Here is a 23,147-nt window from a genome sequence, read left to right on the forward strand (position 1 = left end):
ACGTCTTACCTTTACAGACTGCTTTCCATAAACTTCCAGATGTCTTCCTTTAAAAACACCCGTCTCTTACTAAAAGTTCACACAAGTACTTCCATCAAAATTTGTTCAACTCTGCTAAGCAGGTAATTGCTTCTGCAACAGCTAGGTCAGCTGTCTACTACAGCATCCATTGGTTGGGATTCATGATATTATTCTGTTTATGCCTGTCTCATTTGCTGGGCTGTGAGCTTCTGGAACTTGGCTGTCTGGTTCACTCTTTACCCAAACAAGTGGCTATATGCATAAGGATAGTCATAATGAAAATGTTGGTTTGTGCACATGGTCGGAGCAATCCATGTCTAGGAAGATTTTTGCTCTATTTGTAGGGTATATATTTATTTAAATTCACACATTTAAAATCTTTGAATTCCTTAATCAGTTCATATCAACTCTGTGTATGAGGAAGATCAGTATCTCCAATTTACTAAGGAAACTGACGTAGAAGTTCACAGTCTAAATAAATCCAAGGTTACCCGGGGAAGAGACTGAACACCCTGGGTAACGTCAGCTGTGACCGGCGGGAGGCGCGCCGGAGGCCTTTTGGACTCTTTCGGCCACCGTAGCCGGGTCCTCTCTCCGCTCCCTGTATTTATGCGCCTGCGCGCTGCAGGAGCGCCGTCCATTTCTCCATCAGCCTGAGAGGACGTCGCGGTTGAGGGTGAGTCGGAGGTGAGTCGTGCACCTACCGCCTCCCTTGTTTGGATTCCCCCGCCTGCCGCCTCCCACCGCGGGTCTGCCTCTCTAGCCGTTACTCTGCATCTCTGGGGTCGGGAAACCTCGGACCTCTGGCCCGCGTCGACCCCAGCTTCCCGGCCTCTTCGGGGAGGGTCTCCCGGGGACCCCGGGTTTGCTGAGGGGCGTGAGAGGGGCCTCGAGGAACCGCCAGGCTTCTGAGGCAGCCGGCCCGGCCCCGGGGACCGCTGCGTATCTCACCGCGTCGAGCGTGACCTTGGCGGCGTCCTTTGACCTGTCCGGTCCCGGTGTTTCCACCTGCAGGAAGGGAGTGGTTTCCTCCTCCTCGGGGCGCCGTGGGCGCTCGGTGGCTGTGGCTTTGGGGTGGCGTTCGGGGTTGGGGTTGGGAGGCTGGAGGGCGGGGGCGGGCCTCCCGGGGGCGGGCCTCCCGCAGCCCCCTCCGCGCGCGCACGGCCTTCTCGCCCCGCGCGGGCGGCGCTCGCTGGGGGCCGGGGGAACCTGCTGGGGTCCCGCCCGGGTGTTAGTCCTGACTGCGCGACCTTGAAATGGTCCCCTGACCTTCGTGCGTCCCGGTTTTTGTCAGTAAAACGGGAAAACACCTGCTCACAGGATTAAATGAGTTGGTGGTAGAGTTCGCACTTGTGCTATCAGTCTAGAGCCACTGCTGATCTTTCCTGTAATTCGGAGAGGTCCGTGTCGTTCTTGTACCCCGGTTACTGTTGGGCCGCAGTCGGCTGGCTTATTTAGGGTGGTCGTTCAGTGTGTGAAAGGGAAGAAGATGAAGTCACTAAGCCCCTAAAGAGCTTAGGTTTTGGTTGAGGAGTTGGTCCACTGTCCTGTTCGTGTCTCTAGGTACTAAAATGTATTATGCAGAAGAGTTCTAAGAGCTCTCTCTCCATTCTAGCCGTCGAGAAGAGAAACTGCCATGTCCACTGCTTTGGCAAAACCTCAGATGCGTGGCCTCCTGGCCAAACGTCTGCGATTTCATATTGTTGGAGCATTCATGGTCTCCCTGGGGTTTGCAACTTTCTATAAGGTATGTATGTTTTATTTTTACTTTGTGCTCGCGGTCCAAAAATGTTTTCAATTTGCAAGTGTATTTCATTTTCATAGATAGTTCTTAGAGTCTTTTAAAGAAATTCCTTTTGTAGGGTGCTCCCTTGCTCTTACCTTTCTCCACCCACCTCAGTGTGATGGGGACAGTATCTCATTCTCCAGATGGCTTGTCTTCCATCTTTAAATGAAGTTTAATTTGGTAGGGCTGCCATAACAAAATACCACACAGTGGGTGGCTTCCACAATAGAAAAAAATTTTTGAGGCTAAAAATCCAAGATCAAGATGGCTTTGGGGGGCTTTCCTGACCATCCAGTGGTTAAGACTCCAAGCTTCCAGTGCAGGGGGCATGAGTTCTATCCCTGGTTGGGGAACTAAGATCCCGCCTGCCACCAGAGTGGCCAAAAAAAAACCCAAAAAAACTTTGGAGTTGATTTCTGCTGCTGCCTCTCTGCTTGACTTTGTAGAACATGTCTGTCTTCTCCCTCTCATCACATGGTCCTATATGTGTTAGTATGTTTCTGTCTGAATTTTTTCCTCCTATAAGGGTGCTAGTCAAATTAAGATCCATCCTAAAAAGTTCATTTTAACTTCTTTGTTGTTGAGTTGCTAAGTCATGTCCAACTTATGTGACCCCATGGACTGTAGCCCGCCAGGCTCCTCTGTCCATGGGATTTCCCAGATAGGAATACTGGAATGCTGGAGTGCATTGCTCTTTCCCTCTCCAGGGGCTCTTCCAGGCCCAGGGATTGAACCCCGGTGAATTGTTGACCACCGAGCCACTAGGGAAGCCCTAATTACTTATTTAAGGGCTTTAATAAAATAATGGGCTTCAAGGTGAATGCAAACTTGGTGATTTATGTTGTCTTTAGATATTGTTTCTAATCTAAAAAATAAACTCTGAATGTGATTGTTACCTTTTAGTTTGCTGTGGCTGAAAAAAGAAAGAAGGCATATGCAGACTTCTACAGAAATTATGATTCCATGAAAGATTTTGAGGAGATGAGGAAGGCTGGTATCTTTCAGAGTGCAAAGTGATTTGGAATATAAAGGTAATATGGTTATTTTAAGTTACTGTTTAAAATCTTTCAGTTGTGTGTATACATAAAATATACAGTCTCAATTACGTACAGTTCAGTACTGTCAAGTACCTTTACATTGTTGCACAACCAGTCTTCAGAACTCTTCATCTTGCAAATGGGTATCCATCTGTACCCATGAAATATTTCCCCCTTTCCCAGGCGGTCACCATGCTTCTGTCTGGGTACCTCATGTTAAGTGGAATAATGACTTATTTAATGTAATATCCTCAAGGTTTACTCATTACAGCTGTGTGAGAATTTTCTTCCTTGTTAAGGCTAAGTAATCCATTTTATCTGTATACCACATTTTGTTTAATCATTCATCTGTTAATAATTCCTTATAATCATTAAATCCTTATAATCTGTTAAAAGATTCTTTATACAGCTTTTGGCTCTTGTGAATAATGCTGCTGTTCTGTGTGCATATCTCTTTGATACCCTGCTTTTAATACTATTTTGAGTGTATACTCAGAAGTGGAGTTGCTAAATCATATGATGTTCTGGTTTTACATTTTTAAGGAGCCTCCATACTCTTAAATAGTGGCTGCACTATTTTACACTTCACCAACTTTTGTGTGCAAGGATCTTTCCACGTCCTTGCCGACACTTATTTTCTGGTTTTTTGATAGTAGCCATCCTAATGAGTGTTAGGTATTGTTTTCTTTTGGTCTTCATTTGTATTTCCCTAATGGTTAATGATGTTGAGCCTCTTTCCCCGTGCTTGTTAGCTGTTTGTATATCTTCTTTGGAGAAATGTCTATGCAAGTCTTTTGCCCATTTTTAATTGGATAATTTTTTGTTGAGTTGTAGGAGTTATTTAAAAGCCCCTATCAGCTATGATTTAGATATTTTCTCCCATTCTGTAATTGCCTTTTCAATCTATTAATTGTGTCTTTTGATGAACAGACATTTGAAATTCTGATGTTTTCTGATTTATTTTTTTGCCTGTACTTTTGGTGTCATATTTAAGAAATCATTGACAAATTCACTGTGATAAAGTGTTACTTTTTTCCTGAAGTTTTATTAGCTCTTACCTTTAGGTCTTTGATCTATTTTGAGTTAATTTTTGGATATGATGTTAAGGAAATGGTTTGCTTTATTCTTTTGCATGTGAATATCCGAACACCATCTGTTGAAAAAATTTTCCTTTTCCCATTAGTCTTAGTACCTTTGGTGTTTTTCTCTATATGGATGGGTTTATTTGGTACTCTAGTCTATTGCATTAGTTTATATTTCCATCTTTATGCTGATACTACACTCTTGATTACAATACCTTTATAGTAGGTTTTGAAATCAGGAAGTGTTAGTCCTCCAGAGCTGTTGTCTTTTTCAAGATTGTTTTGGCTGTTCATGGTCTTATTGATAAACCACATGAATTTTAGGATGGATTTTCTCATTTCTCAGACACTGTTGGGATTTTGATAGGAATTGCATTATACAGATCACTTTGGGTAGTGTGAACATCTTGACAGTTACAAGTATTCTAGGTCATGAACAGAAGATGTGTTTCCATTTATTTGTTTCTTTAATTTCAGCAATGTTTTATACTTTTCAGTAGATACGTCTTTTGCCTCCTTGTTGAAGTTTATTCCTAAGAATTGTAGTTTAATGCTAATATAATTGAGATTGTTTTAATTTGCTTTTCTGATTATTCATTGTTAGTGTATGGAAACACTACTGATTTTGTGTGATTACATATCCTGTAGCTTTGCTGAGTTATTGTAACAGTTTCGTGTGTGTGAGAGAGAGATCGATTAATCTTTGAGGGTTTTCTGCATATAAGATCAGATCATCTGCAGATAGCTTTACTTCTTCCTTTCCAATTTGGATGTCATTTGTTTTCTTCCCTAATTGCCCTGGCTAGGATTTCCAGTACTGTGTTGAAGAGAAGCGGCAACAATGTGCATCCTTGTCCCCGCCAACCCCGACCTTAGAGGAGAAATTTTTTAAGTCTTTTACCATTGAGTATATTAGCTGTGGGTTTCTCATATATCACCTTTATTATGTTGAGGTAGTTTTTCTTCCTATTCTTTATTTGAATTTTTATCATGGAAAGGTATTAAATTTTTCAAATGCTTTCTTGAATCAGTTGAAATGATCATGTGACTTCTGTGGTGCATTATATTTTTCATATGTTTAATCATCCTTGTTCATGGTGTATAATCCTTTTAATGAACTGTTGAATTGTTGGCTAGTATTTTATGAGGGATTTTGCCTCTATATTTGGGCTATTGCTCTGTAATTTGTCTTTAATATATTTGATGGTCTTACAGAATGTGTTTTGCTTTTTTCTTACTTTTATTTTTGGCTGTGCTAGGTCTTTGTTGCTGAGTGGGCTTTTCTCTAGTTGCTGTGAGCGGGGGCTTTTCTTTGCAGGGGCTCCTCTTGTTGGCAGAGCACAGGCTTCAGTAGCTGTGGTCATGAGCTCAGTCATGGCAGCTCCCAGGCTCTAGAGCACAGGCTAAGTGGTTGCGGTGCATGGGCTTAGTTGCTTTGCAGCATGTGGGATCTTCTTGGGTTAGGGATTAAACCTGTGTCTCTTCATTGGCAGGTGGATTCTTTACCACTGAGCCACCAGGGAAGCCCCAAATGTTTTCTATTTTTAAATAAGGTGGTGAGTCAGATGTGGCCACGAGACATATGAGAGAGACAGGAAAACATGGAAGGGCAGTCTCTCCCCCATACACGTTTAAGATGTCTTTAATATTATAGAAAGTTAAAAAATACATAGAGTGAATTTGAAAGTGTTCCCCTCTCCAGTTTTTTGGAAGAGCTTGAGGAGGATTGGGGTTAACTGTTTTTTAAATGTTTGGTAGACTTTACCTGTGAAGCCATCTTATCCCAGGCTTTTGTTTGTTGAGTGTTTTTTTGATTGTGGATTTAATCTTGTTACTTAGTTAAAGTCTGTTTCTTGGTGTGTTTTTTATAATCTTTATTTCCTGTGGCTTTGGTTTAGCTTGCTTTTCTTTTTCTACCTTTTAAGGGGTAAACTTAGGTTGTTTTGATCTTTTTAAACTTCTCTTCTTAAACCTACTTTGACCCATTGGTGGTTGGAGAGTATGTTGTTTAATCTCAACTTATTTGTGGATTTTTCTATTTTCCTTCAGTTCAGTTGCTCAGTTGTGTCCGACTCTTTGCAACCCCATGGACTGCAGCACACCAGGCCTCCCTGTCCATCACCAACTGCCAGAACTTACTCAAACTCATGTCCATCGAGTCGGTGATGCCATCCAACTATCTCATCTTCTGCCGTCCCCTTCTCCTCTTGCCTTCAATCTTTCCCAGCATCAGGGTCTTTTCCAGTGAGTCAGTTCTTCGCATAAGGTGGCCAAAATATTGGCGTTTCAGCTTCAGCATCAGTCCTTCCAATGAGTATTTAGGACTGATTTCCTTTAGGATGGGCTGGTTGGATCTCCTTGCAGTCGAAGGACTCTCAAGAGTCTTCTCCAACATCACAGTTCAAAAGCATCAATTCTTCAGCACTCAGCTTTCTTCCTAGTCCAACTCTCACATCCATACATGACCACTGGAAAAACCATAACCTTGACTAGATGGACCTTTGTTGGCAAAGTAATGTCTCTGCTTTTTAATACGCTATCTAGGTTTGTCATAGCTTTTCTTCCAAGGAGTAAGCGTCTTTTAATTTCATGGCTGCAATCACTATCTGCGGTGATTTTGGAGCCCCCCAAAATAAAGTCTCATTGTTTCTACTGTTTCCTCATCTGTTTGCCATGAAGTGATGGGACCAGATGCCATGATCTTAGTTTTGTGAATGTTGAGCTTTAAGCCAGCTTTTTCACCCTCCTCTTTCACTTTAATCAAGAGGCTCTTTAGTTTTTCTTCACTTTCTGCCATAAGGGTGGTGTCTTCTGCATATCTGAGGTTATTGATGCTTCTCTTGGCAGTCTTTGATTTCCAGCTTGAGCTTCATCCAACCCAGGATTTCTCATGATGTACTCTGCATAGAAGTTAAATAAGCAGGGTGACAATATACAGCCTTGACATACTCCTTTCCCAGTTTGGAAATGGTCTGTTGTTCCATGTCCAGTTACAACTGTTGCTTCCTGATCTGCATGTAGAGGCAGGTTAGGTGGTCTGGTATTCCCATCTTTTTCAGAATTTTCCAGTTTGTTGTGATCCAGTCTTGGCCTTGGCATAGTCTATAAAGCAGAAATAGATGTTTTTCTGGAACTCTTGCTTTTTTGATGACCCAGTAGATGCTGGCAATTTGATCTCTGGTTCCTCTGCCTTTTCTAAAACCAGCTTGAGCATCTGGAAGTTCATAGTTCATGTACTCTTAAAGCCTGGCTTGGAGAATTTTGAGCATTACTTTACTAGTGTGTGAGTTGAGTGCATTTGTGCGGTAGTTTGAGCATTCTTTTGCATTGCCTTTCTTTGGGATTGGAATGAAAACTGACCTTTTCCAGTCCTGTGGCCACTGCTAAGTTTTCCAAATTTGCTGGCATATTGAGTGCAGCACTTTCACAGCATCATCTTTTAGGATTTGAAATAGCTCAGCTGGAATTCCATCACCTCCACTAGCTTTGTTCATAGTGATGCTTCCTAAGGCCCACTTGACTTCGCATTCCAGAATGTCTGGCTCTAGGTGAGTGATCACAGCATCGTGGTTATCTGGGTTGTTAAGATCTTTTTTGTATAGTTCTTCTGTATATTCTTGCCATCTCTTAATATCCTCTTCTTCTAGTTTAGGTGCATACCATTTCTGTCCTTTATTGAGCCCATCTTTGTATGAAATGTTCCTTTGGTATCTCTATTTCTTCTGTTAGGATTTCTAGTTTCATCCATTGTGACCAGCAAAGATACTTTATGTGATTTCAGTCTTAAAATCTGTTGTTCTATGACCTAACATGGAAATTAATCCATATGCACTTAAGAAAAAGTATATATATTCTGATGTTGGGTAAAATGAGATTTGATTGGTCTGTAGTGTTCAAGTCCTCTTGTTTTCTTAATGATCTCTCTGGTCATTTCAGTTATAGCCATTATTGAAAGTATTGGGTTTGCCAAAGAGTTTGTTTAGGTTTTCTATAAGATTTTACATTCTAAGTCACCTGCTGTTACGTAGAGCTGTCTGTTTCTTCCTTCAATTCTGTTAGTGTTTGCTTCATGTATTTCCAGGCTCTCATGGTTGGTGTGTATATAATCTGCCTTCTTGGTGAACTGACCCTGCCATTATAAAATGTCCTTTGTGTCTGTAGCATTTTTTGACTTAGTCTGTTTTGTCTGCTAACAGTATAGCCACTCTTGCTCTTTAGATTGCTGTCTGTATGGAGTCTCTTTTCATCCTTCAAAAGTATGTGTATCTTTGGATCTAAAGTGAATCTTTTGTAGATAGCTTGTAGTTGGACCTTGTTTTGTTTCCATTCCTTAGATCCATGACTGTTGGTTGGGACGTTTAAACCAACCTATTGTTATAATCTATTTTGAATTGCTGATAACACACACACAAAAATTTAATCACATAACAAAAATTCTCTTTTACAACCCTGTTCCCCTACTTTGTTATTAATGTCACAAATGGCATTTTTAGATATTGTGCCCATTAACACAGATGTCTTTTTTTAGTGCTTTTGCCTTTTAAATACAAAATTAAAAGTGGGGATATGAAACATGATTAACACTGGCTTTTATATTTATTCATATATTCACCTTTGCCAGGGAACTTTATATTTCAGTATGGCTTTGAGTGATTGTCTAGTGTAATTTTGTTTCAAATTGAACAGTTCTCCTTGCAGATCTAGTAGTAATGAACTCCTTATCCTTTAGCTTTTGTTTATCTGGGAGTGTCTTAATTTCTTCCTGATTTTCGAAGGACATTTTCCTGAGAAGTCCACTGATAAAATCTTACAGAAGCTCCATTATAGACGGTGAATCTTCTTATTGCTTCCAGGATGTATCGTCTTTGGTTTTGACAGTTGGATTATGTGTCTTGATGTTAGGAGACTTTGGGTTCATCTTACTTCCAAGTAACATATTTGTGGAAGTAACATATTTGTGTATACATTTCTTTCCTCAGATTTGGGAAGTTTTTGGCCATTATTTCTTCAGATAAATTCTCTGTCCCTTCATGCACCTCCACAAGTGTTGGTCTTTTTGATAGTGTCTCATAAGTCCCTTAAACGTGGTCACCATTGTCACCAGTGTTCTGAGATAAAGATAGAAATAGTCCCTTGGGAGGCCCTTAGACAACCCAGAACATTGTGTGCAAGGTCTGCTCTTTTCCCTCTTCCCTGAAGTATTTGAAACCTTTTATGGTTTGTTATTTGGATGTCCACAAGTGACTTGGCGGCTTTCTAGAGATTTTGGTTTGAGTAGTCAAGGTCCACTGCCTCATGGACAGTGTGAATTAAGGTTCTGTGTCTAAAATTTAAGGATGATTTTGAATATAAATAACTTTTGCCTAGTGTTAGATTCAATTCTGTTACATTCCATTTCTGTAGTTGCTTTCACAGATCGATACATGTATTAAGTAGCCACAGTTTAATATATGTAATACATAATAGTAGAAAAACAAGTTTATTCCCAGTGGTTGGAAAACTGATTGGAACTGTAATTTCCATCATGGACTGTTATGTCCGTTAGAATTGATAATCCCAAAGTAACAGGAATTACTAAAATAGAAAACTAAGAATGTTTTATGTAAAGGGTGATCTGTGTTAAAAGTGAATAAGAAAAAAGGCTGAAGGTAAAAAGATGAAGAAATTACTAGTTTTTTGTGTGTGGAATCTTAACACTACTGTTTTCTTGTACCTTTGAAATTTTCAAAACTTTCACAGTGGTTATGCTTTTCATAATCAGATGTTAACAGACTGATTTTTTAAAAGCATTTTTTAAAACCTTTTACTTATAAGAAGTTGATTGCTTAAAAAACAACAAAAAGAGGAGCAGATTTGGAGACAAGAATACAAAAGTTTAGAACAAATGGACTGCTGCTTTTTAAGAACAGTATGGGTCTGAGATGGGAACGCATGGGGTGGACTTGGAGAAAAAAAGGTAGAATTTGGTGCATGAAAGCAAGAAACCTCAGAAAAAGATGTGAACGCCCCACATGGAAAAGAGGTTGGACAGGGAGGTTGGGGAGCGTGGGGAGAATGGACCTGGAGCCCAGGCAGCCTGAACGGGGACGCTCCTTGATTAAGGGGGAGGGGGCGAAACGTGGCCTGCGTCGGTGGCAGGAGCGCTCAGGGGACCAGCGTGGTGACCTATTAAGAGAGTGACTGTCATTAACTTGGTCACTCTGTTTTTCTCCACAGAATCTCTTTGGGTTGAGTTCCTTGGAAGTTTGTCACTTTCCTGTGCTCCTGAACTATGAAACTGACTATCTGGGGTGAGAAATAGTCTCTCAATAAATAAACAATTAACAAACAAATACTGTGGACACTTAAGTCTTTGTTCAGTTATTCTTACCGACATGTAGAGTTTGGGGTACTTGGATTAGAATTGGTCAGGGATTTTTAACTTTATGAGTCTTATGAAGGTAACTTTAAATATTGATTAAAATTTTTTACTGTTCTAGGACATTTTTGACTCTTCTCACATTTTGTCCATTTCACTGAGATACTGCCTGGGCCATGGGTTTAAAGGGTCTGCATGAACCTACATGACTACTATATATTGTGGGCTCTTAAAAGGAACAGACTGTCTTTCCAATAAAATGTCTTTGGACTTCATTGTTATCGGATTGCCCTGCTGGATCCAGCCATTGGACAGATGGACATTTAAGGCTCTTTATTCAGTTATCACTTTATTGAAGGCCTAACGTATGCATGTACAATATGGAATACACACACAAAAAACTGTTATTTAATTGGAATTGAGGTTGAGTAATATTTGCTAATTGAGAGTGTGGTAACATTTTTCAGAGGAGGTCTTAGGACCTTTCTCTCCTTTAGTACTTGTTTTTGTTGTGATCAAAAGAGCTTTAAGAATTGTGTCATTTTAGTGAAAACTAACTGAATCCCCAGTAATTGAATCCCCAGTTCTTTCATTGGGTTAACAAATTTTCTTGTGCAGAATTCTTGAGTCCAATAATGTAAGCTGTAATAAACCCAGCTATCAGTGAAAACCTGCATTTTAAGAACCCACGTTTATGTATGATCAGTAATTCAAGAATTTGTTTTATTTTAAACAATTTCATATAACAATTAGAAGTAGTATGCAAAATTATCATAAAAGATACAAGACTTAATACATATTTACAAGCTTAAAAATAGTTACTCTTGTGGTTGACAAAACTGTCACTTTCCTAAATGAGCATGATACAGCAAAGTAATGGTGGAGCCATTGTTTTCATATTCAGCCTAAATTGTCCATTAACAGTAAACAACTATGCAGTGATTTCTTTCTTATGCCCAGTAACATGTGAGGCTTAAGTTAAAGCACACATTTGAAATTGAAATTCCTTAGCATCTCACAATTGGAGGTATCAGGTTGTAGGCCGAAATTTGGATGTAATGAGTAAAAATATGTTTTAGTTGGAGTATCAAATTTTTACTGAATGCTCAAGGTGTACATGGTAACCCAGGATCTTGAGCCAAATCCATTTTTAAAAAACAAAACCATGGGAATATCTTTATGCTGGATCAAGCTAAGTCATCAAAATGAACTATTGTTAAGGTTAATGTTGGGGTCCTTGACTTGGCTAAGGCATCAGGGTGAGTCCGTCCATAAAAGTATCCAGTAGTGGGAGTTCCCCAGTAGTGCGTTGCTTATGGAACTAAAGAAACTCACCTGAGCATCCTGGATCTGTTTTTAACAGTAGACAAAAAAAGATTTGCTTGCCTAGCAAAACAAATTAGACATTTTTCCAAAATGTACCTGGATAAGTCATCAGTAAAATTTCAGTAAAAGTTTAGAGTAGGAATGTACATGGCCGCTTTCACTTTAAAATAGCATCACGTTTAAATAACATTAACAAGTTAAACAGTAAGATCCTAAGCATTGAATTTCATTGAAAGCTAAACTTCTGAAGAGAAGGGTGTTAGGCAAAGATGATGTCTCATCCTAAAAAGAGAGGCAGCAGGAGATGTTTACATCTGTTTCCAATGCCTGACTACAGAGTTGACGATATTAATTAAAGTCGAAATTTTAGCAAAAAAAAAGCAAAAAGGAATATATTTTCAATACATGATAAGACCCAAACAGGAAGGACTAAGTTTTTTAATCACTCAATTTTGAAGTATCTTAGTTGTAGGAAAAAGGAAGAATTTGAGTTGAACAGTGGTTGGTTTTGTGTCCACAATAGATGTTAAGAGCTCATTAGGTTTCTTTTTCAAAAATAAATTGCACAAGCAGCAATCAACACCTTGGAGGGGACTCAAGGGAACCCTTTCCTCAGGGCTTTATTTTTCACCATGGTAAATTTACTAATGAAAACTTGCGCAAAATGTGGATCAACCATGTAATGGTACGTTTTCACAGTGGAGGGGAGCGGTTCCACAGCCACCACAGGGCATGATGTCTGCACGGACGAGCAGCCGGGGCCCAGGTGACAAGAGGTCTTTGTGATGTAGTCCACAAGTCTGTTATACTGTTGCTCTGACAGTCTCTCTCGAACTCCATCCACCTGCGACCCAAAAGAAGTTTTCAGTTGCCAAGCCCTCTTAAGGACACTTCCATAACAAGATTATTCCTTCTCTTGCCTTGATACACTGGATGTTGTGCCTTTTAGGTTATCTAATAAAGCCACTGAATAAGCATTTGGTGTTGTGTAAAAGTCCCATGTTTGACGATTTGGAAATATCTTACTCTTAACTCTTAAAAACATCTGTCACTGCTCTCTGCTAGCCTAGTCCAGGAACAAAGTATCTTTCCTCTGTTTCAATCTAATCAACATTAAACCCTGAGATAAAAGCTCTGCTTGTCTCTGGAAACCTCTCCAGACAGAACCTCTTTACCTCTTTCAAACCAGTGGCTTTGGACAGAGCATTAAGAAAACAAATACCTTTTGAACTGTAACATTTTCTGCTTTATAAATATTAGGATTTAAAGCCAGAGAAAATGAAAAAAAAAAAAAAAACTGGGCAGAGGAAGGGGAAGATTTTATGGAGAAGAGGGAGGATGCAAAGGACATTCATGGTCCGTCAGTGTCTGGCGCGTCTTCTGTGGAGCTCAAATAGAAGAACTGATGCGCTTCCCAAACTCTTGAGGGAGATTTTCTCAGGAAGTACCCATCAGAGGCGAGTGGAGCTATAAATGCCCCCCATCCTGGAATTCTGTAGCTGTCTATTGTGTAAATCAAGTGGAGTGGGACGTTTCCAGTAAGCCACTGGTCTCTGGGAATCAGGTAGCCACTGACCTCTCCATGGCCTTTACCTACCAAATGTTGGCAAGACTACTATGGAAGACTTATAAACATTTCAATGACTTCTGAGTTCTTGAAATAGTAGTAAAGAAGGTATATGTTTCTGTGTAGGGCACAGAGACAGTGCAGCCAAGGATGTCTTACAGGCGGCAGAAAGCCAGTGGGGTGGTAAAGAGGGCTGCCTGCCAGAAAAATAAGGAGGGCGTCCATCAGAGTGCAGTCTCATATTTTTAAGTTTGGGAAAGAAAATAAAGGCTCCCAAAGATTCACTGACAGATGAAAGCTGTGCACCACCAGGCAAAAGCCAGAACTCTGATGATATCATTTGATGGGGTCAGGATTCAGCTGGAAAGCTTTGAATACACAAGAGTCTTAATTGCTCCTCCTGAACAGCAGCACAGGAAAACCTGTGTTGTGAAAGGAACATGGCCAAGAAATAAATTGACCTTCTGACTCATTTTGAGCCTCTCATAAGGGATTTCAGTCATGTGCCAGGCATATTAAGCAATTATTACCCTAAAAATGGCTGCATTTAAGAAAAGCAAATGCTGATTAAAAAAAAAAAATCCTGCCGTATTTGAATATACTGAATGATGTCATCTACAAATTGCTTCCAAAATCAAAGGAGCTATGTTTGCTAGCATCTAGAGCAAAATCCCAGAAAAACCATTTCATGTAAAGATTTTAAAACACTATTCTTTAGTTTTCACTGGAAGACAGTGGGTAGGCTTCCCAGCCGGGCTTTAAGCCCGAGGCTTAGGTTGGGCGTGGCCACTGAGGAAAAGGCGCTGTCAGGCAGCACTGCTGAGGGACCCCCACTCCCATTTTGGAAAGACTGGATTAGAGCATTAGTAACAAAGCATCTACTGTCTCCAAAACATTTTGGGGGGCATTTTTGTTCTGCAGCCTGGGTCTCCATTGGAGTGAGTGGGGGAGGGGAGGGTTTGGACACAGGATTAACAGGGCAGTTTTTGTTTGTTAATAAGGAGTTGGGGTTAGAGGTAAAGGGTGAGAAAGTGGAATTTAGAGGCGGAAGGGTTGCAAATCTGCTGGTCTGCCCAGTGCCTCCTGCTGCTGTGGAAGCTGCCCTGCAGTGTTCTGCTCCCAGTCATCTCTTCCTGCCTCTATTGCAGCCATCCCTTCACCCTGACCCCTTCATCCTGAGCACCCTTGGGAAACGAGTGGTGACTCCACGAGCCATCTCAGTAACCCCCAGGGAAGCTGAGGTGTGTTCCCCTCCAGCTACAATTCCCCACAGTACCCTCCTCAAGCAGAAAAGCCAAAGAGAAGGGTCACAGCAAATGCTGATTCTCTAGTCTCAATAGTTTAAGATCTGAAATAGTTCCCAAGCAACTGAGGAATACCGATGGTCACGATACTCCTCAAGGCTTTGGAAGTTTCTCGTTAAGGACCAGGGACTTGAAGATAATGATACTATCCCTTGCCAAGGCCTGTAGCCAGATTATTGCTGCTTTATTGTCAACTGGATCAGAAGATTTTGGCAGATCTAATAAAGTCAGGCTGGACATCTGACCTCTGTTTATTCCCAGAAAGTCATCAACTCGAACCAGCAATGTAGTCTTAGTGCCAAGCCCCTGCTTAAAGCCTGACTGATTATGATCCAAGAAACTAGAGAAATCTCAGAGTTGTTGTCGTTGGCTGCCTTCCATCTTCTCAGATAATTTTACCCAAACAGTGGTGTGAGGGAGACGCAGGCTCCCATACCAGGAAGAACATAATGAAAGAAGGAATCAGGCAGGACCTGCCAGAGGCAAGGTTTGTTGGCCTTTCTGGGAGCTACTTAGACCCTAAGTTAGGACAGGCAGGTTCCTCTTAACCTCTGATCCAACCCCAATCTAGCTGTGTGGGAAAAGATGTCCGTTTCTGAGGTCCACTCTCGGGGCCCCAAGGGTCAGGCCATCAGCAGGGGGGCAGGGCAGGGGCAGGGCAGGGCAGGGGCAGGGTTCCAGTGGGTGCGTGTGCTCACCCTGGTCTGGACGGCAGGAAGCCCGCGATCATCTCTGATCCCCGACACCCAGAATGCACCCCCTCCCAGCCGTCGTGTGGCCAAGGAGACTGCCCCCGGAGCCTGGGCAGTGTCCCCAGGAGGTACCGTGTAGTGCTCAGGGGGTGGGAAATGTCCCACGGCCAAGGGGACACAGCCGCATGGAAGACAGAGCAGGGGGTGGGAGAGAGCTGGAGACAAAAAGTTTGAGCCCGAGCTCAGGAGCTGGGGCTGAGGGAGGCGGTTCCTGTGCTTGTCCCACGTGTGATGCCCCTTGCTCCTGGGTGGCCCTCTCTCTCGGCCCTGCTGGAGGGACCGGCTGCAGCACTCCCAGGCCACGCGCAGACTCGGGCCTGCCCTGTGGACTTCAGACCCGCTCACTCTGGAGCTCCCGCACCCCAGCCCCACACGACTGACCTTGGACTCTTGGGTGGCTAAGCCCCAGCGGCGAGTCCACTGGCCTCCTGCCGCCCCTGGCCCTGGCAGCCCTCCTGGTCTCCGGCGCCCACCGCAGAGGCTGCCGGCTCACAGACACCCGGTACCTGCGGTCACCCCGGGTCTCAACGCTGCCGGCAGCTAACCCCGGGCACCCTGCTGTCGAAAGGTACCTCTGCGTCACAGGCCACTCTGGGCTGCTTGAGCTGCACGACGAGCAGGCTGCTCTGCTCGCGGTCCTGTGCGCAGTCGATCTCCGTGACCGGGAAGGCCTGCTGCTGGGTGTCCTCGCTGACGCTCACCACGAAGAGCACGTCTGACGTCAGCAGCAGGCAGCCCTCGTGCTCCTGGCCCGAGCCCCTCACCAGAACAACCTCCAGGGCCATGTGCACTTCCGGTCTGCCCAGAGACTGGAGCATCTTCCTGCGTCAGAGGAGAAAGGTGAGGCCACAGCCAGCTTGGGAGAGACGCTCACCTCTCAGGGCTCACGGTTTAAACCAAAGCGAGGGCCCTCACCAATCATCCTGTCATTTTGAAATGTGTAATTGTCACTTTAATTCTGATTCTGGTCAACTGAACCCAGCTCCTGAAGACAAAGGTACCCCTTGGTTTGGTGAGTCTTCTTCCCCCCCGTCAGAAATGTCGCCCCTAATGAGGACACAGATGACCTCAGGCCTATCGCGGGCCCTGGCACCTCTGCCAGTGGACATCCTGCCCTGAGTGGGACATGGGGACGGCTGTTCTGCTGCCAGCCCAGAGCTGTGGACCAGCAGCCTTCCCTGAAAACAGCTGCTCCTCGTGGGCTCCCCTGGAAGGGTGGCCCGTTAGCTTGAGAGGAAGCCAGGCCCTGTTAACATACGATGCACGTGTGCAGCTGAACCAGCCTCCAGATAATCTTACCAGACGTATTTGACGTGGCTGTTTGGAGCCTGGTCAGCGTGCAGATCACTTGGCTGATAGCGCTGTTTGGGAAGCTGAGAAAGTCCAGCTCCATGTAAAATACCTGTAGTAAGAAAAGTAAGGGGGTTTTACTAGTTGTTTTCTGGAAAACAGCTTCATGCTACAGTGATGTCATTTGCTCAGAGCCATCTATAAAACGCTACAGATCCAAAATGATGTCACATCTCTGGAAGCAAGTGTATAGATAATCATTAAACATTGCAATGCTCTTAACCCGAGTGATCTTATATTAGCTGCAAGCTGAAATATGAATGAGCTACAGTCCAAGTATAGGCGGGCAATTAGAGGAAGCATAATGCTCCTGGGAATAGTCAGGCCTGAGCAATAGCTTGCACATCATTTACAGTTGATGTGACACAAAAGTCAAGACTGTTAGTTGACTTCCTTGCTTAATACTACAATATGTCTGTATCTGCAGTGTGGCTGGTCAAATAAAAAATACAACGCACAGAGATGCACACGAAGGCACGTGGTTTGCCTAGATACAGTATTTAAATGACAGTCCAGCTGTTAGACATGAATCCATATATATTTATGAGCGCTCGTGGGGCCTCTGGTTTATTACACGCTCTCCCTGGTGCCAGCACCAAACGAGGGCACCCAGCGGCAGCCACGCAGTCCTCCAGAGACGCTCCGGAACCAGAGATGGTACAGCCTGTGTGCTTTCTGAAGGCCTGTAAATGTTTATAAACGAGGCACAGTCATTAGACCAAGAGTTAGTGGTTTGTAAAACCTTCAGAGCGGTAATAAAACTTTTATAAGAATGATGGAAACCAATGAGGCCATGTGAAGCTCTGCTCCGAGATGGTCTTACATAAAGGAGAAACCCCACAGCCTTGGGAAACGCGCAGTGAGGGACAAAGGCGCTTTCAAGACCAGAGGAATTTATGAAGTCTAAGTTGACTTTATCATCTTGCTGCCGTCCATGGCAAAAGGAATACTGTTTCTGTGAATGTGTAAGTATTTGATAAGGGAGCGTTTAACTTTGTCCAGTTATGAGTTGTGGCAGTACTTTTTGTCAGTTTCCCTGTGAGTGAAAATGTCATTCACGGAAGGAGAGAGAGGCAGGCGTGAGGGGGAGGAGGCGAGGGGAAGGGGAGGGAACACGTGTTCCTGTCTGTGTGGTCTCCTAAAGGAGCCGCTGCGGATGGCTGCCTGAGCGCGGGCATTCTTCCCGCTCACTTCCTCTCAGACACGGGTTTTATGCCCTAATCTGGCTGCCTCTTGTCAGATCTAGCGAGGCGCAGAGCCGCAGTCAAATGTACCCCGCGGACTCTATGGCCAGATGCAGTTACGCATGCAGAGCGCCTGCCCATCGCTCGTGGTGCCAGCCAGCCACCACTTCATGACCAAAATGATACCAATTGTAGGCACAAAGGTAACAATCCCAGAGTCCCTGGCGGTCCTGCTGTTAGGACTCTGTGCTTTCACTGCAAGGGCAAGTGTTCAATCCCTGGTCAAGGAACTAAGGAAGATGCTATAAGCCTTGTTGCTGCTGCTGCTGCTAAATCACTTCAGTCGTGTCCAACTCTGTGTGACCCCATAGACGGCAGCCCACCAGGCTCCCCCGTCCCTGGGATTCTCCAGGCAAGAACCCTGGAGTGGGTTGCCATTTCCTTCTCCAATGCGTGAAAGTGAAAAGGGAAAGTGAAGTCACTCAGTCATGTCCGACTGTTCGCGACCCCATGGACGGCAGCCCACCAGGCTCCTCCGTCCATGGGATTTTCCAGACAAGAGTGCTGGAGTGGGGTGCCATTGCCTTCTCCACTATAAGCCTTGTGGTGAGGCAAAAAAAAAAAAAAAAAGTAATTCCAGTTACCTATTTGAGGAGAAGGGGACGACAGAGGATGAGATGGTTGGATAGCATCACTGACTCAATGGACATGAGTTTGAGTAAACTGGCAGTTGGTGATGGACAGGGAGGCCTCGCAGAGTCGGACAGGACTGAGTGACTGAACTGATTGACTGACTGTCACCACTTTGCAGTAACTCACACTGCAGACCTGCTGACACTTATTTTCACAAGCAAATGTCAGTGTCTTCAAGGTAAAGTACCGTATTTATTGTAGTATCTATGCATTTAATTCATTTTTAAAAGACTTCTTTTTTTAATATTGGATGATTAGATAGCATCACCAACTCAATGGACATGAATTTGAGCAAACTCTGGAGATAGTGGAGGACAGAGGAGCCTGGCATGCTGCAGTCCATGGGGTCACGAAGAGTCAGACGTGACTTAGTGACGGAACAACTATTTATGTAAAGTCAGTTAATGTGCTCTGCCCAGAATGCAGAAAATTAGCACAGGAAGGGGCGCTTCCTTTCCCACACCCCCACTGTGTGCGCACAGCTTTGTGGAGAGCCCGGGCACCATCCCAAGGCGGCAGTTCCACGAGCCTGGGTTCTCCACACCAGTCTGCTCTGGGAATGGTTTTCAGTGCAGATGATGCGCCTTTGCTGACCTTGGCCGGGAGACCGGGCCTGGCTGCAACAGCAACAGAGTCTGATGGCGAGAAAGCCATGCCTGGGGCCAAGCTGCACGGGCAATGTGCATGCATCCACCGACACATGCGTGCTCTTTCATTCTCCAAATTCACAGGCATTGTTTTTTACAGATAACCTTCCTGCTTTAGGACCTATTTTTTTCTTTCAAATTGCTCACCAGAAAAAGTCAGTCTACTCTCTGCTTTGATATATTCAACTGTCCTCAACCTCTAAGTTGTTATTTTTCATTAAAGCCTGCTTTGTTAAATGACTATGAAAAGATCCCATGACACATATACACTGAAATTACTAATTGATTTCCTAGCTCTATAATTTTATCATAATTTATTAGTAATAGTCCAATTTTACCCTTTGTGTAAACAAGCCTAAGGAGGTAAGGGAAAGAACTATTATTTCTAGCTTTATCTATTTTATTTTTCACTCCTTGGTCATGTGAGTGGCTAGATTATCTTAGGGAAACCTTGGTATAGTAATGCAAAGTAACCAGTGGTGTCCGAGTTGGCCAGTTCTCCAGGACTCACCATAGCCAGTCTGTGACACCAGCTCAGCAGCCCCTCCGATGGGCTTCGTGAACACCCCCATGATTCCTTTCCCCACACCGGAGATAACACCCTTGGCCTTGTGTCCTGCTGAAGCTTGAGCCTCCGATGTTTTCTGGAAGTTTTGCATTGGCTGATCAACTATACCAGCAATTGCACCTGAAACATAACGAAAGCCTGGGTAAGGACTGAGGCGTGAAATCCTGAGAAAGTGAAAGCTTTCAATCTGGAACAGTTTTGTTTGGATTGAAAATGAAACCCCACCCTCATTATAAAGCTCTCTACCATGCATTCATTTACCCTTTATCTAAGGACACTGAGGCTATTAGACATTTATTATTGCAGTATCTTCATCAAAACACGATGTTCTGACTAGGTTTGCCCCAACACAGCCAGGATCTATGAAGTTTAGTTTAGAATTTAATAAACATGCCGGACTATTTCCAAGCGCACCCCATACACCTTTCTCCAGAAATCAAGCAACACAGTTTAGAGAAAAGCATGAACAATTCCTTAGGAGAGTGAGCCGAATACTTTTTCACTGAATCTGGGGATGAAAAAACTGAAAAGGGTGAGCCTCTTTCTTGTTTGCTCTTTTAGTAAGAATAAGAGCAATTGTTTAATATAGTGAAGTGAGTGAAGTGAGCTCGCTCAGTCGTGTCCAACTCTGCGACCCCATAGACTGTAGCCCACCAGGCTCTTCCATCCATGGGATTCTCCAGGCAAGTATACTGGAGTGGGTTGCCATTTCCTTCTCCAGGGGAACTTCCCGACCCAGGGATCAAACCTGGGTCTCCCGCATTGCAGGCAGGCGCTTTACCCTCTGAGCCACCGGGGAAGCCCATTTAATATAACAATATTAATATATTAAGAATTATATGAGTAATTATTGATATAGTAATAATTATTTCGATTACAGTAAATCTGTCTCAAGGGCTTACTATATGCTAAGGGCTTACTTGTAGAAGATAATTAATTCTCACAATCCTCAGGAGTCATGGTTTTTATCCTCAGCTCCTAGACAAGGCCGCCGAAGCACAGGGAGGTTAAGGAGTTTTCCCAAGGTCACACAGCTGTCCCGTGCTTGCGCCAGGATTTGAGTCTAGGGAGTCAGAGTCACAGCCTCATTCTTAACCACCAAGCTAGTCACTGATCCTGTTTATAAAACAAGCTTCTCTCCTTGACCAGTCTTGGAAAAATCTTTTCTCTCACTTCAGCTGAGGGTTGGCCACTTATCTCTTCACTTGAGAACAGCTAGAAGCCCAGAGCTCAGGCTGTCTGCTCTGGCAGCTTTCCTGGGGGCAGCCGGGCAGGCCTGGAGCTGGCGTGTGACTCCCTTGGCCTCTGTGGGTCCCCTCCTTGCTCCTCTCACTCTGAGGGACCAGGGGTGAGTTTGAATAAAGGCCTCAAAAGTCCAGATTTTTCTGCCACAACGGAGTGAAGGGTTCCCTACCCCAGCAAGAGGTAAAAATTTCATTACAATTCTTGACAGAACTCTGTTTTCAACTCAAACCTGCTAGCATTAATGAAAATGCACTGTTTCTGGGTGGAAATTTTAGCTCATGTCAAATCCCATTATTCCAAATGCCACTAATTCAAAGTCTCCTGGGTAAAGGGAGATTTCCAGGTCTCAGTTAATGACCTGCTAATTTCAAGTCATATTCCATTCAACAAAATCCAGTGAAACAAAGAGGCCAGTTCCTTTGCGTCAGTTGTACAGGGAACATTCTTCATGGATTCCACTCTTCTAAATTTTGACAGCACCATTTAGGTTTATGTATTGACAGATTAACAGTGACCTGAAGCGAAGGGTCTGTTTCCCAGCCTAGGCCACGGCTTCCCAAACCTCTTTTACACACGAGGCTGGAAGCAGGGGAGGCTGCTCACGGTTGGCCTGGGCCACCCTGGCGGTCTCGGGGCCTGGGCTGGGAGCTCGCCCCGCGTCTTCAGTCTGAGGAATCTGAGGTTCTGTTCCCCATCTATGAGGTCAGGAGTCAGGGCAGCTGGGAAGTATTAACGGAACCGGCTGTACTGGGAGGGGCAAGAACTCTGGGGTCTTCTCTTCAAATCATCTCACAGCAGGCAGTTCAAAGCGAAAAGCATCATATCAAAGAATATAGCCTTTGTGATATTACTTCCTGATTTCTTTGAAAGATGCCCATGCTGAGAGCAGAAAAGGTGGGGTAAATAATAACAAATTCACTATTAAATTAATTGCCTTTCTGCATTTCTCTGGTAGAAATGTCTTTTCTCAGGTGCAGAGTTCCATTAAGACTATTAAAACTGAGTTAGGAGGAGGGCACGTGAAAATCTCCCATTTTCCTTTAACATGCCAGGCCTGTGCCTGGGGCAGCACCCACCCCAGGCTCTGACCTCCACCTGCCTAAGTGCAGACAGGAACCGCAGTGAGGCTCCCCTCTGATCCTCCACTTTCTCTAGCCACCGGTCGCAGTGAAGGCTGTTACCAGGGCTTTGATAGATAAACTCTTCCGGCTGCCTCCGAAGTGGGAAGCCTGAACACTGTGACAGGTGTTAGATCCTAAGAGGCAGAGGAGGAGCTGCGGGGCCCAGGGGCCCAGGTGGGACGCTGGCCCGATGCACACACAGGGCCCAGGTGCCTGAGACCCCAGCCCCGCCCGCAAAGCAGCTCTCAAAGAGGCAGAGGGCTCTCTTGGTAAGCCTAACCCAGCCAAATCCCACCACCGGTAAAGAATTTACTGCCGTATACTCCAACTCTGCTCTGAGGCTTTAGGTAGTGGAAATGGATCCCAAAACTTGTCCGCTGGCATCAGGCCATGGAGGGCAGCCACGTGGAGCTGGCTGTGATGTGATGAGGTGAAGAGGGGAGGGGAGGGGGCTTCCAGGGACCCTTCCTGTGCCGGCCAGCCTGGCTTCGCTTTCTCCTTTTCTTTCATTGTCATGCCGCGTGGCCTGTGGGACCTTAGTTCCCCAACCAAGGATCGAACTCATGCCCTCACGTGGGAGGGACGTGCAGAGGCCTAACCACTGGACCACTGGTTCCAGATGTGTTTCCTTTCCTGCCCTTCCTTCGCTGGAAGAGGGGGGCTTGCTCTGTGAAGCAAGGGAACGAAAAGGCTCTCCTCACCCGTTCTGTGACTCGCTCAGCTTTAGGCTGGGTCACTATCTATCGATGTTCTGCCTGTGTGGCTGTTCCAGTGCTGCCGTGTTGCATGCTGTAATTTTATTTTGGGCTTTTTTGTTTTTAATCACGATGGTGGAGGCACAGGCTGTGACACCGCTCCAAAGCTCACCGTTCCAGGGACAAACAAGCCCCACAGAGTGTATTGGGCATCCCAGCTTGAGGCTCGCTTGTTTTTGACCAAAACAGATCAGCAAACCGAGAAGGAAGCACGCTCGTTGTTCTGAAACTCCCTTCTAACTGGAACACAGGGTGCTGATGGCTGAGGGCGGCACCAGGGGGACCGCGGCCAGCGCTTCTGGGTGCCCACGTCCTGACTCACCTGGTGGAGGCGTGTGGCTGGGATTCTGA

The 23,147-nt window shown here is 44.3% G+C and overlaps 2 protein-coding genes across 4 annotated transcripts in view; one reads left to right on the forward strand and one right to left on the reverse strand.

The window, feature by feature from the left end:
* The first annotated feature begins 597 nt into the window (after positions 1-597).
* Positions 598-10,407, forward strand: LOC120878438 (cytochrome c oxidase subunit 6C). 2 transcript variants are annotated; one of them, XM_040260995.1, is made up of 4 exons: positions 598-696; positions 1,637-1,768; positions 2,711-2,838; positions 10,143-10,407. In XM_040260995.1, exons 2-3 carry the CDS (start codon positions 1,658-1,660, stop codon positions 2,822-2,824), a joined length of 225 nt encoding a protein of 74 aa, XP_040116929.1. In that variant the 5' UTR covers positions 598-696; positions 1,637-1,657; the 3' UTR covers positions 2,825-2,838; positions 10,143-10,407. The 2 variants fall into 2 exon arrangements, with proteins under 2 accessions (XP_040116929.1, XP_040116930.1); XM_040260996.1 differs by having other exon boundaries at positions 631-708.
* A 574-nt stretch (positions 10,408-10,981) lies between these two features.
* Positions 10,982-23,147, reverse strand: part of VPS13B (vacuolar protein sorting 13 homolog B) — a 772,631-nt gene continuing 760,465 nt past the window's right edge. For both annotated transcript variants that reach the window (XM_040260994.1, XM_040260993.1), the window contains exons 59-62: positions 19,619-19,795; positions 16,533-16,635; positions 15,806-16,055; positions 10,982-12,454 (exon numbers count right to left, since the gene is read on the reverse strand). In XM_040260994.1, the coding sequence (XP_040116928.1) occupies positions 12,206-12,454; positions 15,806-16,055; positions 16,533-16,635; positions 19,619-19,795 (779 nt within the window). In that variant the 3' untranslated portion in view covers positions 10,982-12,205. The remainder of the gene's footprint in view (positions 12,455-15,805; positions 16,056-16,532; positions 16,636-19,618; positions 19,796-23,147) is intronic.

This window comes from Oryx dammah, unplaced genomic scaffold (assembly GCF_014754425.2).
Source record: "Oryx dammah isolate SB20612 unplaced genomic scaffold, SCBI_Odam_1.1 HiC_scaffold_19, whole genome shotgun sequence".
NCBI classification, from domain to species: Eukaryota; Metazoa; Chordata; class Mammalia; order Artiodactyla; family Bovidae; genus Oryx; species Oryx dammah.

What these genes read in the sequence shown, in the direction of transcription:
- LOC120878438 (XM_040260995.1), top strand. Translation starts at nt 1,658, where the DNA reads ATGTCCACTGCTTTGGCAAAACCTCAGATGCGTGGCCTCCTGGCCAAA. An exon ending in GGTTTGCAACTTTCTATAAG is followed by an intron (nt 1,769 to 2,710) that starts GTATGTATGTTT and finishes GTTACCTTTTAG; the next exon opens with TTTGCTGTGGCTGAAAAAAG.